Source organism: Sarcophilus harrisii, chromosome 6, assembly GCF_902635505.1.
Source record: "Sarcophilus harrisii chromosome 6, mSarHar1.11, whole genome shotgun sequence".
Classification (NCBI taxonomy): domain Eukaryota; kingdom Metazoa; phylum Chordata; class Mammalia; order Dasyuromorphia; family Dasyuridae; genus Sarcophilus; species Sarcophilus harrisii.
In genome coordinates, this window is record NC_045431.1 from 85150919 (window position 1) to 85164767 (window position 13849).

Sequence of the window (13849 nt, forward strand, 5' to 3'; positions counted from 1 at the left end):
ATATCTAGCTGTTTCCTGACTTTTCAAAATACTATTCTTATTTCCTTATAACTTTTATTGTTGTTCAAGATAAGACATAAGATTAATTCTTAAACTGATCTATTAGTTAAGAAAGCTTCGGTTAGTAGAATCTATAAATAACATCTCCAGGGGTCCAAATTGATTTTTGAGGCATTTGAAGCAAGGGAAAGGAGTATTTTAGGGCCTGGAAAGGTCTACTGAAGTAAGGACAAAAAAATAAAAAAGGTAAGTCCCAGAAGTATTCAAGTTAAGAAAAAAATCCTAAAACAGTTCATTGAGACAACTTGTCATATATAAGGAATGTACTTGTCAGGCCTGAATGTTGTTTTCTATTATTTGCTGTTGTTTCTTGTATGTTAATCTCACATGTTAACAATTCACATTTATATAACATTACATCTACAAAATGATTTCCCCACAACAACCATATAACAAAGGCAGGAGAAGTATTATTATTACCATTTTTCAGATAAAGAAAGTAAAGCACAAAATGGAAAAATAATGTGCTTATATTTAAACTGCAAGTTTTAGATCCAAGATTTGAATTTCCATCTTCTAATTTCAAGTCCAGGTCAAATGGCAAACTGCTTTAAGTGAAAGCACACTTGTCACACATCTATATCCCCCATAATTCCTAAAAGAGGATTAAGAAGCTAGATTCTGTTCTCACCCTATCCCTGCAATCTCTTAGCTCTCCCATCCACTATAATGATCTCAGGTATCATCTCCATGAGGATAAGTCTAACCCTCCATCCAGCCATGATTATTTTCAGAATCACATTTCTAGAGGCACATCACTTGGATGTTCCACCAAGACCACAAATTCAACATATCCAAAATTGGACTTATTGTCTTCCAAAAAAATATTTTTTCTTCCTCAAATACTCAAATGTATCTGTTTACTCATTAATCTGGTAATTTCCTTAACAATGGAGGTGACCATTCATCCTTTTCTGTCTATCCTCTGTTACTGTTATTCATGTCCTCCCAAGAGTTCACCACAAGGGTTCCATCCAACATTCTAAAGACTTTGTTCACTTTTTCCCAACATTGGGAATTTATCAGGACAAAGCTCTAGTCATTCACCTGTCATCTCTTGCTCTCGCCATGTGAGCAATCTCTCTTCTCCTTCAATTATTTGATTCTTTAATGATATGCTTTCTTCTTCATCCTTGAGTTACTCATTAGACATTTGTTGTAGCCTGCTCATACTCACCATGCTTTTTTCCCCATTGTTTCTGTATACTCATCTTTAGTTCTTTGGATACAGTCATTTTACAGGTCTTGATACTCTATAATTATTGTCTTTCAATCACTGCAGACATGTTTTACTCCTTATGACTCCATTTGCAGTTTCCTTGGCAGAAATACGAGAGTCATTTGCTATTTCCTTCATTTTACATATGAGAAACTGAAATAAACAGGATTAAGTGACTTGCCTAGCTTCACAGAGCTAGTAAGTATCAGAGGCTGGTTTTGAACTCATAAAAACAAATCTTCCTGACTCTAAGTCCACTGCTCTATCCACTGTGCCACCTAACTGCCCCACTGCCCTGCAATAACACTGGCAAAATGTTCTTATTGAAAAAAACCTATCTGCTCAGACAGTGTGAGGTCAGAAAAAACCACTGCAATTTCCTGAAAGCAATGCATTCTGATCTGTTCTTTTTCAGCTCCTCATCATTCTTAGTATATAAACTATTTGGTGAGTTTTAGCAGATATCTATTTTAATCATGTTAAAATCTGGACAACAGATTCATCTTTTCTAGGTGGGTAGAAAGGTAAACTCTTTTGAGTGATTAGATCTGTAATAGGCTCTGCAGTGCAAATTAGTCAGTCAACAATCATTTATTAAATAATCTTCCTAAGTGAGGCCCTCATAAACTTTCTTCTCTGCCTTCAGCCTTTTCTATCTTCAAACCATCCTTCACAGAGGTACCCAAGCAAAAAATGATAATGACTTAACTAGTTATTAAGTACTTACTATGTACCAAGTACTGCTAAGCTCTTTACAAATATTATCTTATTTGATCTTCACAACAACCCTGAGAAGTAGATGCTATTATCTCCATTTTACAAATAAGGAAATGAAGATAGATAAGAATTGAATGACTTATGCAGTCATACAATTAATAAGTGCCTAAATCCAGATTTGAAGTCTTCTAACTTCAAGTTGAGAATTCTATCCATTGTCCCACTTCCCTATAATCCTAGTTACTAATATGACCAATATGCCACACTAATAATGTCACTATTTTATACCAAAATGTTCAGCAGCTAGTCATTGCCCACTAAACAAGAATAAATTCTTTAACCAGGCATTAAGTTTACCTTCATAGTTCAACTATTTTTTCCAGTCCAAAATTCTATGCCAAAAAAGTTAGCTCTTATTGCTGCTGTTATTGTGAGGCAGCAAAGAGTAGTGGATAGTGTGGAAGGCTGGAAGTCAAGATGTCACCTGAGTTTGAAATTCGCCTCTCACTAACTCCACTAGTGAAAGGAATTTCTATACCAAGAGTGTCTCATGCATATGAAATCACTGATCTTTTGAATATTCATCTACTGTTATTAATATTCCTATCTTCTCAACTAGATTTTGAAACACTATGAAGGCAGCTTACAGTATTTATTTCATATTTCACTTGACAAACAGGTGAGAAACTTGTAAAAGAGTATGGATCTCATTAATCCCATCATGGATGCCCCAAGGCCCATCTAATCACACCTTGATGGTACAAATGGTACAAATGTTCTGCTCTTGCCTTCACAGTTATTCATGGAACTGAACATGACAGCCAGTGCTCCCTTGGGTATTTCCCTTGTGGAAATGCTACCAAGTGCTTGCCTCAGCTACTTCACTGTAATGGGGTGGATGACTGTGGAAATCATGCCGATGAAGAAAATTGCGGTAAGTGAACAGTTCATGATTCTATACTTTGGAGACATTAAGAATCCGTAATCAGTCTCATAGAATCCAACAGAATAGAAAAAAGGAAGAAGAAAAGAGAAGGGGAAAATTCAGAAGCTGAATGAGTGATAAAGCTGTCATTTTGCTCCCTATCACTCCAGACAAAGACTGGAATCCCACATATCAGGGAGGTTAGAGAAAAAATTCCTGTACAGGCACATATTGGACTCTGAAGTCTCTTTCAATTCTGAAATTCTATTAATTCAAAATATCACATTAAATTGTGGGATTTTAATATCTGTCCTATGAAATGACTCTATAATATTCAGTAGAGATTTAACAGTTCAATCAACTTTTTTATATTTTTCCAATTTATTTTAGATATGAATCATTATGCATATATTAATTAGCTTCAATTCAATAAAAAATTTGATTGCCTAATATGTTCCAGTAACTTTTGTTAGATTTTGAGAGATATAAAGAAAAAGAGGGAAGAAGGGGAAGGTACCTATTATTGAAGAACTTACATTCTATTGAGACAAAGCGTATGTAGTTAAGTCAATAATATGTAATTTCCGGAAGGAAAAAAAACCAATAGGGAGAATCACAGAGGAGGAAATATTTGAGTTGTGCTAAGGTGTTAATGAGATAGAAATGAGGATATTTATACCTTCATATAATAGGCCCATTAATTAGTCTTTCCCAAATCTTTCTTAGAATAGAGCCAAAACAAGAAAGCCTGGTAGAAAAAATGTTGAGACACATTTAGCTTGTCTAAGGATAGAAAAAGATAGGACACAGTCCTGAGGAGCAGCATAATTTGCATTGAGAACACCCCAGATGTTTCTACCTTGATATTACAAATTTCAAACATTAGCAACAAGCCCACACATTCAGATCAACTCCTTTGATCTATAGATAAAAACAATTAAGGAAATGTTAGAATGAAACCAAGCTCAGGAAGAGAGAGAAGTATGGAAGGCACACCATGGGAAGGCACAAAGGTACAAAAATTAAAGGATATTTATTCATGTGAGTCTGTAACATGCTAGTAAGGATTCACTAAGGAAAAGACTAAAGGAGAGGTGTCTGATAATCAATCTTAACACAAGTACGCAATTACTCTTACTCATTTGAAGTTCACTAGTTAAGCAGTTTGGTATGTCATCCCCAAACAACTCCTCTATAGTTTTGTTGGATTTTTATGGTGGTTGTTGTTGCTGTTTAAACTATGATGTATTTGTATCTCAAATCAGCAAAATCTGTTATTAACACAGCCTTTTGAGCTATTTCCTGATCTTTAAAGAATATCAGTCAGCATTAAGAGATGAGGGAGCTCAAGGTTCTATTTTGGACCTTAACAAACAGTTCTAGAAATAGATTTCTCACTGACTAGAACTCCTAAGAAAAGTAGTGTTGAACTTTTCTTCAAATTTATATCATAAGAAACCATGAAACTTATTTTAATTTACTTGAGTCCTCTGACCATAAAGGATAAACAAACAAAGATTTTGGGCAACAAACAACAGCGCAATGTATGCCATTCATAGAGGAAAAGATTTTCTGAATGATGGATGAATATACTTATTAGAATTTGGACTGAAATATCTATGTAATATTGCTGTTCTTTATTTTTGCTTTGTAAGAGCAAAGAGATTTAGTTACCTCTCAGAGGAAACAGAACCTCTAATCTGGTTAAATTGCCCCAAGGTGGTGATAATGTCTCAGTAATAGTGAAACTACATTTAGCGTCAGCATTCCCAGGCTTAAATTCTAGCTCTACTTGCTTATTATTTAGATAAACTTGGGACATATCACCTTTCTTTGTCTCAGTTTCTTCCTGTGTGAAATAAAAAGGATGGATTAGATTATCCCTTATGTCCCTTTTAGTTCTAAACCTTATGGTCCTAATTACTGTAAACAATTGTCAATTGTTCTACACAACCTGATGACAAATGGAATTTGAACAACATTTTAAAAAGCAAATATGATCAGAGTAATATAATGTAAACATCAGAAATTTCAAATGGAATGGACCATTTTCATGTAATTAATAGCAAAGCTAATTCAGCTCTCACTGCATCTCATTTACCATGAGAAATTGTTCAGTAATTTGAAAAGCAAATACTAAAAACATTTCATGAAAAATCATAGCACAGCTTGCCAAAAACTATGTTGTTAGTTATTCGTGGGAAAAAACAGCAGAAGAGCAAATAAAATCTATATTTGCTAATTGGATAACATTATCTTCCCAGAAGGTCAGTGGTCCAAGAAACTGCTATAAACATAGGAAATCATTCACAAATTGTAAATGCTTAAAATGTTTTTATCAATATATTTGAATACCTTTACAGAAATTTTTAAAAACAAAATAATTCAAATATTAAAAGATAAGCAATTATCTATGAAAACTATTGGAGATAATTTAATATAATAACCATTCCTAAAGTAATTACCCTATACAAAGCACTCTATGTGGTATTGGGATACAAAAAAAACAAAAAGTGAAATAGTTCCTGCCCTCAGAGACCTTATATTCTGCTAATGTAGTCATATTTATTTATATATACCAACCAGCAGATTAAATCTGTGGCATCACATTCTATTGCATGAGATATATCATGGGAGCTAGAAGACATGCCTTCTAAATAAATATGATAATGCTTAAGGGCCTCATGAAGAATTAATAATACTGCTACCACTCAACAATGGACATACTAGCAAGGAAGATTTTTTCATCTTCAGTGTTTTTTCATCACTTCAGTGTTTAAAACAAATTGATATCAGTACATCTTTTTCTATAGCTACTGATAGGGCTCTGAAAATAAAGGAAGTAAATGTTTCCTCTATTTAAAAAAAAAGAGAGAGCATTCTATTTCCCTTCATAATTCACCAGATGCACTTTATGTGCAAATATTGCTGAAGGAAATAACAGGAGAATGGTTTTAGCACTATATCTTGCCAACAAAATTAAGGAGATTACCCTTGTAGACCATTTTGAGCATTTCTACAAGAAGCTGACGGTCAATGTCCCAAGTTTCTCCTGGCTAATAAGTTATGATGGTTCTGCAGAGGTGACATCTAGAAGAAATTTTCATTTCTGTCTCAAACAACTGAAGGTGTTTCTGTCAGAGGAAGAGAGGGAAATGAGGACTTTGAATATAGGGAATAACTGAATTTTTTTTGCATGTTGAGTGAGGTTTCTCATTTAAACATGCCAAATATGGGAGCGGAAGATGAAGAGCTTACTTTGGAAAGAAGTTCATTTATTAGAATGAAAGCTCTCTGAATTTAAAGGAAACGGAGAAAGGGACATCAGTGTTTACAGACCTGGCAGCAGCAATATAAGCTATGAAGGGTAAGCCTGGGTCAAACTTGAATTCTTTGCAGAAGCTGCCATCAGCAGGCAAGTCATTTCAGGAGTTCAGAGAGAAAAAAAATAGCAGCTTTTACCATTCCAATTAAACCCCGGATAAGGACAATTATGAGCTCAGCTTCTACCATTTGTTAAAAGTGACAGACTACAATTGGAACCTGACTAAATAGATTCAAAGGTCAAAGCTTTGTGCAATTCAGCCTTTAACAATCTGTCTGTGAAGTTGAAGAATTGAATTCTTTAGAGCTATAACACGAGTTCCCTTAAAACTTAAAGCTTAAAAAAAAGCAAAACCAGATGATAGTTGACATTGACATTGTCTTCCAAAATCACAGTGATTTCTATTATTCTTCAAACAAAGATTAACCATCTGCTATGCAAAGGTATGCTGGAGACAGTTCATACTAGCTCCTTCACCAATTATTACATTTTCAGTGTATAATTATTTACACCTCAGAAAGTGGCAAATGCTACAAATCAGTTTGATTTATTGTTTTATTGATTGTCTAGACTTGAACTTATGAAGAGGATGGTAATAATGCAAATTTAACTAAAAGTGTGTCTGGAATACTCACCTCTTCTCCTGAAAATTGTTAAACATATACTAAGACACCTTTACTGTTACGTAGCAGGTTAAAGAAATAAAAAGGCAACTTGAAATGAGAAAAATTTGGGTCAAGTCCTGCCTTCCATATATATTGGGTGTCCACAGGGGAGTCACTTAACTCTCAGTTCCCTTCCACAGCAGAAGTTCAACAAGTCAATAAAATTATAGCTTAAACTACATATACATATGTTTGTGTGTATGTTTAAGGAAGTGTACCTAGGAATTGGAAATAAACAAATAAAAATATCAGTCTTTGCTTTCAAGAAATGTTATAATCTAGAAGGGATAAGATAGAGACAGCTAGGTGGTACAATGGGTAGAGTACAAGTCCTAGAGTCAGGAAAACTCATCTTTATGAGTTCACATCTGATCTCAGACATTGGGATCTTGGGCAAGTCACTTAACCCTGTATCTATCTTTGCAAAGAAAACTCCAAACTGGTCATAAAAAGTTGTATGTGACTAAGCAACAATAATAAAAAGATGAGATAAGAGTAATAACTTGGAATTTATATGGTACTTTTGTAATGCTGGAGAAACTGAGGCAAGATAGAAATTAGAGAGTTTTTAAATTTTATTTGAAAAGGAGAATTGTGCTAGGGGCATGATGCCCCCAAGACTGATTGTCCAAAGCATCCAGCAACCAATGAGAGTTCTCAATGACATATATATATATATATATATATATATATATATATATATATATACACACACATGGCTCAGCTACAGGGATAAACCAAGGAAGGGGCAGTCAGGGCACTGAGAGTGGGAACAGGACTATCAATCCGATTCTGAGAGGGTGAGGGGAGGCACTGGACATTCTGAAAAGTTGGGATAAAGAAGAACAATGACAGGATAGGGGGTAGGACCATAAATTCTTGATGACTTAGGAGGATTTAGGAGCCAGGAAGTCTGAACTCCCCCTTATCTTAAGTTTACATATTGACAATTGATAACCGTTGAGTTATATCAATCCTAATAAACCAGAGTAGTGGGGAAGGGTTGCAATTAAGGAGACTGAGGCAGAATAATTAAGAAAACTGAGGCAAGACTAATTAGGGAAACTGAGACAGAAAAATAAAAGGGAACTGTGGCACAACACTTTAAGACTTGCAAGGTGTTTTAGAGGTATTACGTCATTTGAGGGACATGGTAATCCTATGAATTTGTTCACCATTTTGCAGAAGGGGAAAGCTAAGAATTTTAGGGAGATTATTATATAGGTAGTTTTGAATTTCGGGCAAAGAATCCTCAGTGTGGGGTCAGAAAGCTTGTATTTGAATCTCAGCTCTTCTACTGTGTAATCTTGGGCAAGGTCATCTGAACTCTTTGAAATTGTTTACTCATTCATAAAATGAAGGTATTAGATCATCTTAGTCCCTTTGAACTCTAAAAACTGTGATTGCTTGAATGTGATTTGAAAAATTGCATTTGAATTTCAATTATAGCTCAACATAGAAGCCCATCCTCATATTAATTTTAATAAGTCAGCTGAGAAGCTGACAGAGATAACTCTTAAGTCAAATCTGAAAATGAAAAGGAATTTGTTCATTGTTGAGCACATCTCTAAGAAATAAAGATGCAGAAGTCACATTAAATAGCACATTTTATTTTTTATCATGAAAATATAATGTTATTAACTATTGACTTCAAAAATAACAGTTATATAACTTATTGGCTTTTCTATACTTCTTTTAAATTTTCTTGATGCTTTTTGTCATCCATACCTTTCCCTTTTTGCTCTGTTCGCCATACACATTGAACCTTCTTTTATAGAAAAGAATTCAACTTATTAAACATGTATTAAATTAAAACAATTAGCCAATACTGATCAAAAAACTGCATCTAGCACAATGTACAGAATTTTGCACCTGTAGCCCCCCTACTACTCTAACAAGAGAAAAATCTAATCTTCTGTTCTATAAGACCAAACTGACCATTGTATTTCATCTGGATTTATCTGCCTTTGAATTTTATTGCAATGTATGTCTGTGCTGATTATGATAGTTATCTAATCTATGATTCATAATTATTGGGACTCTTTCTAAAAAGACAGATTGTAGCCTCTTCATCCTTTTTCTGCTGTGCAGTTGTCACCTGTGTTATTCCTGGGATATTCCAAAAAAGATTCACCCAAAATGCCTGATCCCTTCCACTGATTGTATTTATTTCTCAAGGGATATCAATATAGCATTTGCATCTACTATCTCCTATTTTTCCTATATCATCAATACCTCTTTTTCTAATTATATGTATTCTCTGTGGTGTCTTTATATCACTTCTTGCACATAAAGCATTATTGGTAATGTGCTAAAACCTATTGATGACCACAATACATCTTCTCGTTGTTCTTTGAATATCTGTCACTTTAGTTCTTATGAAATCATAGTGTTCTATCTGTACAAAGAGAATAGAATGGTGAACTTGGAATCAGAAAGACCACACTTTAAATCCTGCCTCCAATATTTATGAGCTTTGTGATTCTAGGAAAATCTCTTTTCCTCTCAATTTCCTCAATGGCAAAATGAAAATAATAGCACTTATCTCACATGAAGCCATGTTGCTTTAATTTTTTTCACACTGCTACCTTGTTTTTATTGATTAATTAAAGCAACAAAATGTATTCTGGAATAGATAAGATTAGTGGTCATTAAAATAGATACATAGCAGCTCTTACGAAGAACATTTTTGGGTTTGAAAAATATTAGCCCAAAATGGTTCTTTCCCTTTAAAGGCTAAGACCCTTTTTATTTGAAAATCTATTTCCGTAAGACATAAATAATGATATTTTTTAATTAATGTTCAAGTAAAGAATTCAAAAGCTATATGAATTAAAGCTGTAAAACTCTTACATTCAACTACAGAATCACACTCGGGAAATAACTTCCAAATGCATGTTTTTGTCAGGAATTAGAATTTGTGTTTTGTCTCTTAGCTCATCCATAAAATTCTATTCGCTTTCTATCTTGTGGGGAAGGGATATTAATGTGACTGCTTTTAAATAAAGCATTTGGTCATAAAAGTATGCAGGCTTTGTCTTTTTTCAGCTATTTAATGTACACCATATACAAGGGAAAATTATGCAACATAAGCAATTATAAAATGATATCAGAGAGATGACCTTTAAGATCCTTTGCATATCTAAATCTTTCTATCCTGTTCCTAGGAAATGTATTGTGAAAGAAAGCAAATAATAATTTGGTGAGAGATAGGCATAACAGACAGACAGCCCTCATATTTTTTTATTGGTGTAATATCAAGAGATCTGAGGCAACTAGGTGATGCAGTGATCAGGGAGAAGGACTTAGCATAAAAAGCCAAGGTTTGAATCCTTCCACAGACACTTGCTAACTGTGTGATCTTGGACAGGTCACCTAATCTGTCTCTGAGTCTCAGTTTCTTCATCTATAATATTGGGTTAATAGGAGTATTTATTGATTTCTGTAATAATAATATGTTTAAGACACTGAAAACTTTAAATAATGTTGGCCATTATTAGTATCATCAATTAGAGAAGATACTCAGTTAGTTGTAGAGACCTGCAGTGGGGGATATATGCAAAGAAGCACAAGAATTCCAAGGAATAGACAGATCATGACTTACATTATTAAATTCTCATTATTAAGATAACAAATTCATCCAAATTTTAAAACAGCAACTAAGATTTAAAGGCATTATATATTTGTCCGCTTTACCCTTAGGGTTTATCTTTATAAGGTTGTATATTCAAGACAATTTTTCACATACTCCTAAAAAATCCAATACAATAGTTTTATACATTGGGAAACAGAACAAATTTAGGCCCATTGATGTGCTTATTTTTCTGCTATTTCCAAATCTTTGGATCTCCATTAATATTAAAAGAAATATAAAGTGAAAAAACATACTCTGATTTCTTTCTTTCTACTTTAAATTTGCCTTCTGATGATAAACTGGAAAGCCATTGTTACTAGTGAATCAATTCTTACTAAGAGCTAGAGGCAAGTTAGAAAAACCACTGAGTTTATAAGAAGTCTTAATTTAATAATATGATCAAGTTAGAAAAGAGAAAAGGAGTTCTATAAGTGGTTGTAGGCAAACCACCAGATTAGCATCAAAGATTTATTGCTATCCATATTTCAGTACCATTAAAGGTCTATAGTTTTTGTCAGTATGCATACTCCCTAGAGTGGTGAATACCACAACTCTGTGCCTAAGTAAATAGTATTTATGAGTTGCTGTTGTTATAAAGAAAAAAGACAGCCCCTATTGGTCAACTTTCTAGATGATAAGTATATATTTTGTCAAAGAGCCCATATTTGAAGGTTTTCCAGTTTGATAGAAGATGTCAGAATTTATGTAGTCCAGTTTGAGAATTCAAGGATCCACCCCATGCCACATTGATACCAGAATTAGGATGCAATGATACATGGTTCCACACACAAAAAATAAAATATTCAATGATTTCTTAATTGTTTTTTATATGACTTCTACTGGGTTTTTAAAGCTCAAAAGTTTCCTAAGAAACAAGGACTAGAATTTGATCTATTTCTCTTCACATAAAGATAAAAACAGATGTGGGAACAGATGATACCAATCACTGGCAATTAAACAAAAAGCAGAATATCTCAGAGTTGGAAAGAACTTCAGAAGCCATCTAATTGTACGCATACTTGAACAATACTTGAACTAAAAATCAAGGAGAATTGACTATAGCATAGGAAGATAACAGCAAAAATATCCAGTGATTCACAGGAGACAAAATCCATAGTACCAATCAAGCAATAGACATTAATTAAGTGCCTTCTATGTACCAGGCATTGTGTTAAGTTACTGGTGATGCAAAAAAAGGCAAAAAAGAGTCCATACTCTCAAAGAACTTAAAACCAAATGGGTGAGACAACATGTTAATATATACAAAACAAATTGTATGAAGGATAAATAGGAAATAATTACCAGAAGGAAGGCACTATGATTAAGGTTTGAGAAAGGCTTTCTGTATGGCAGGATTTTAGTTGGGAGTTTAAAAAAAAGCCAAGGAAGTCAATAGTCAAAGTGGAAGAGGGAGACTAGTCCATGCATTGAAGATAGCCAGAGAGAATGCCTAGAACCAAGAGATGGAGTGTCTTATTTGTGGAACAGTTAGGAGACCAGTATTCACAATGATTACTTCTCCAAAGCTGCTAAAGGTCTTCTCATCTTTACAATTGAGGGGTCTGACTAAACACGGAGGTTTGTTCATTTGCTTTGATTCTGTGCCACTAAAGTAACTTTCTAGTTTATTTAATACAGCATTAAAAGTACTAGTGATCATCTCATTATGCATATTGAGTAGTAAATATTTTCTTTTTTTAATTAAAGCTTTTTTATTTTCAAAACATATGCATGGATAATTTTCAACATTCACCCTTCTAAAACCTTGTATTCCTAATTTTTCCCTCTCTTCCCCAACCCCCTCCCCTAGATGGCAGGTAATTCAATATATGTTAAACATGTGCAATTCTCTATACATATTTCCACAATTACCATGCTACACAAGAAAAAAATAAGATCAAAAAGGGAAAAATGAGAAAGAAAATAAAGTGCAAACAAACAACAGCAAAAAAGTGAAAATCATATGTTGTGATCCACATTCAGTCCCCACAGTTCATTCTCTGGGTGCAAATGGCTCTCTTCATCATAAGATCATTGGAATTGGCCTGAATCAGCTCATTGTTGAGAAGAGCCACATCCATCAGAATGGATCATCTTATACTCTTGTTGTTGTCATGTATAATAATTTCCTGGTTCTGCTCACTTCATTTAACATCAGTTCATGTAAGTCTCTCCAGATCTCTTTGTATTCATCCTGCTGGTCATTTCTTACACAATAATATTCCATAACATTCTTATATCATAACTTATTCAGCCATTCTCCAATTGATGGGCATCCACTCAGTCTCCAAATTCTTGCCATTACAAAAAGGGCTGCCACAAACATTTTTGTACATCTGGGTCTCTTTTCCTCCTTTAAGATATCTTTGGGATATAAGCCCAGTAGAGACACTGCTGGATCAAAGGGTATGCACAGTTTGATAGCCCTTTGGGCATATTTCCAAATTGCTCTCCAGATGATTGTAACAGTTCACAGCTCCACCAACAATGCATTAATGTCCCACTTTTCCTTCATCCCATCCAACATTAGTCATTATCTTTTCCTGTGATTTTAGCCAATCTGAGAGGTGTGTAGTAGTATCTCAGAGTTGTCTTAATTTGAACTTCTCTGATCAACAGTGATTTAGAGCACCTTTTCATATAACTAGAAATAATTTCCATTTCTTCATTTGAAAACTGTCTGTTCATATTTTCCTTAAAGAAGAAATGTAAACAAAGTTGATGATGTAGCTATGGATGGCTGACATATTGTTTTAACCTTTATATGGGATTTTACAGGAAGGAAGGAAGGAAGGAAGGAAGAAGGAGGGGAGGGAGGAAGGAGGGGAGGGAGGAAGGAAGAAAAGAAGGAAGGGAGGGGAAGGAGGAAGGAAGGGAGGGGAGAGAGGAAGGAAGGGAGGAAGGAGGAGAGGGAGGAAGGAAGGAAGGAAGGGAGGGAGGAAGGAAGAGAGGAAAGAAGAAAAGGAGGAACAAAGGAAAGAAAGAAGAAAGGAAGGGAAGGAAGGAAAGAGAAAAGAAGGAAGGAAGGAGGAAGGAAAGAAGAAAGGAAGGAAGGGAGGAAGGGAGAGAGGGAGGGAGGAAAGGAGGGAGTGAAGGAAGGAGGGAAGAGAGGAAGGAAGAAAGGAAGGAAAGAAAGAAGGAAGGAAGAAAGGAAGGAGGGAAGGGAGGAAGGAAGAAAGGAAGGAAGGAAAGAAGGAAGAAAGGAGGGAGGGAAGGGAGGAAGGAAGAAAAGAAGGGAGAGAAGGGAGGAAGGAAGAAAGGAAGGGAGGGAAGAGAGGAGGAGGAAGGAGGAAGGAAGGAAGAA

General features: G+C 34.6%; 1 protein-coding gene across 1 annotated transcript in view; it reads left to right on the forward strand.

Annotated features, from left to right (window-relative positions):
• The window catches only part of RXFP1 (relaxin family peptide receptor 1), a 162428-nt gene that overhangs the window by 39583 nt on the left and 108996 nt on the right, over window positions 1-13849 (forward strand). The window contains exon 2 of the mRNA XM_031944184.1: window positions 2793-2930. Within this exon, the coding sequence (XP_031800044.1) occupies window positions 2793-2930 (138 nt within the window). The remainder of the gene's footprint in view (window positions 1-2792; window positions 2931-13849) is intronic.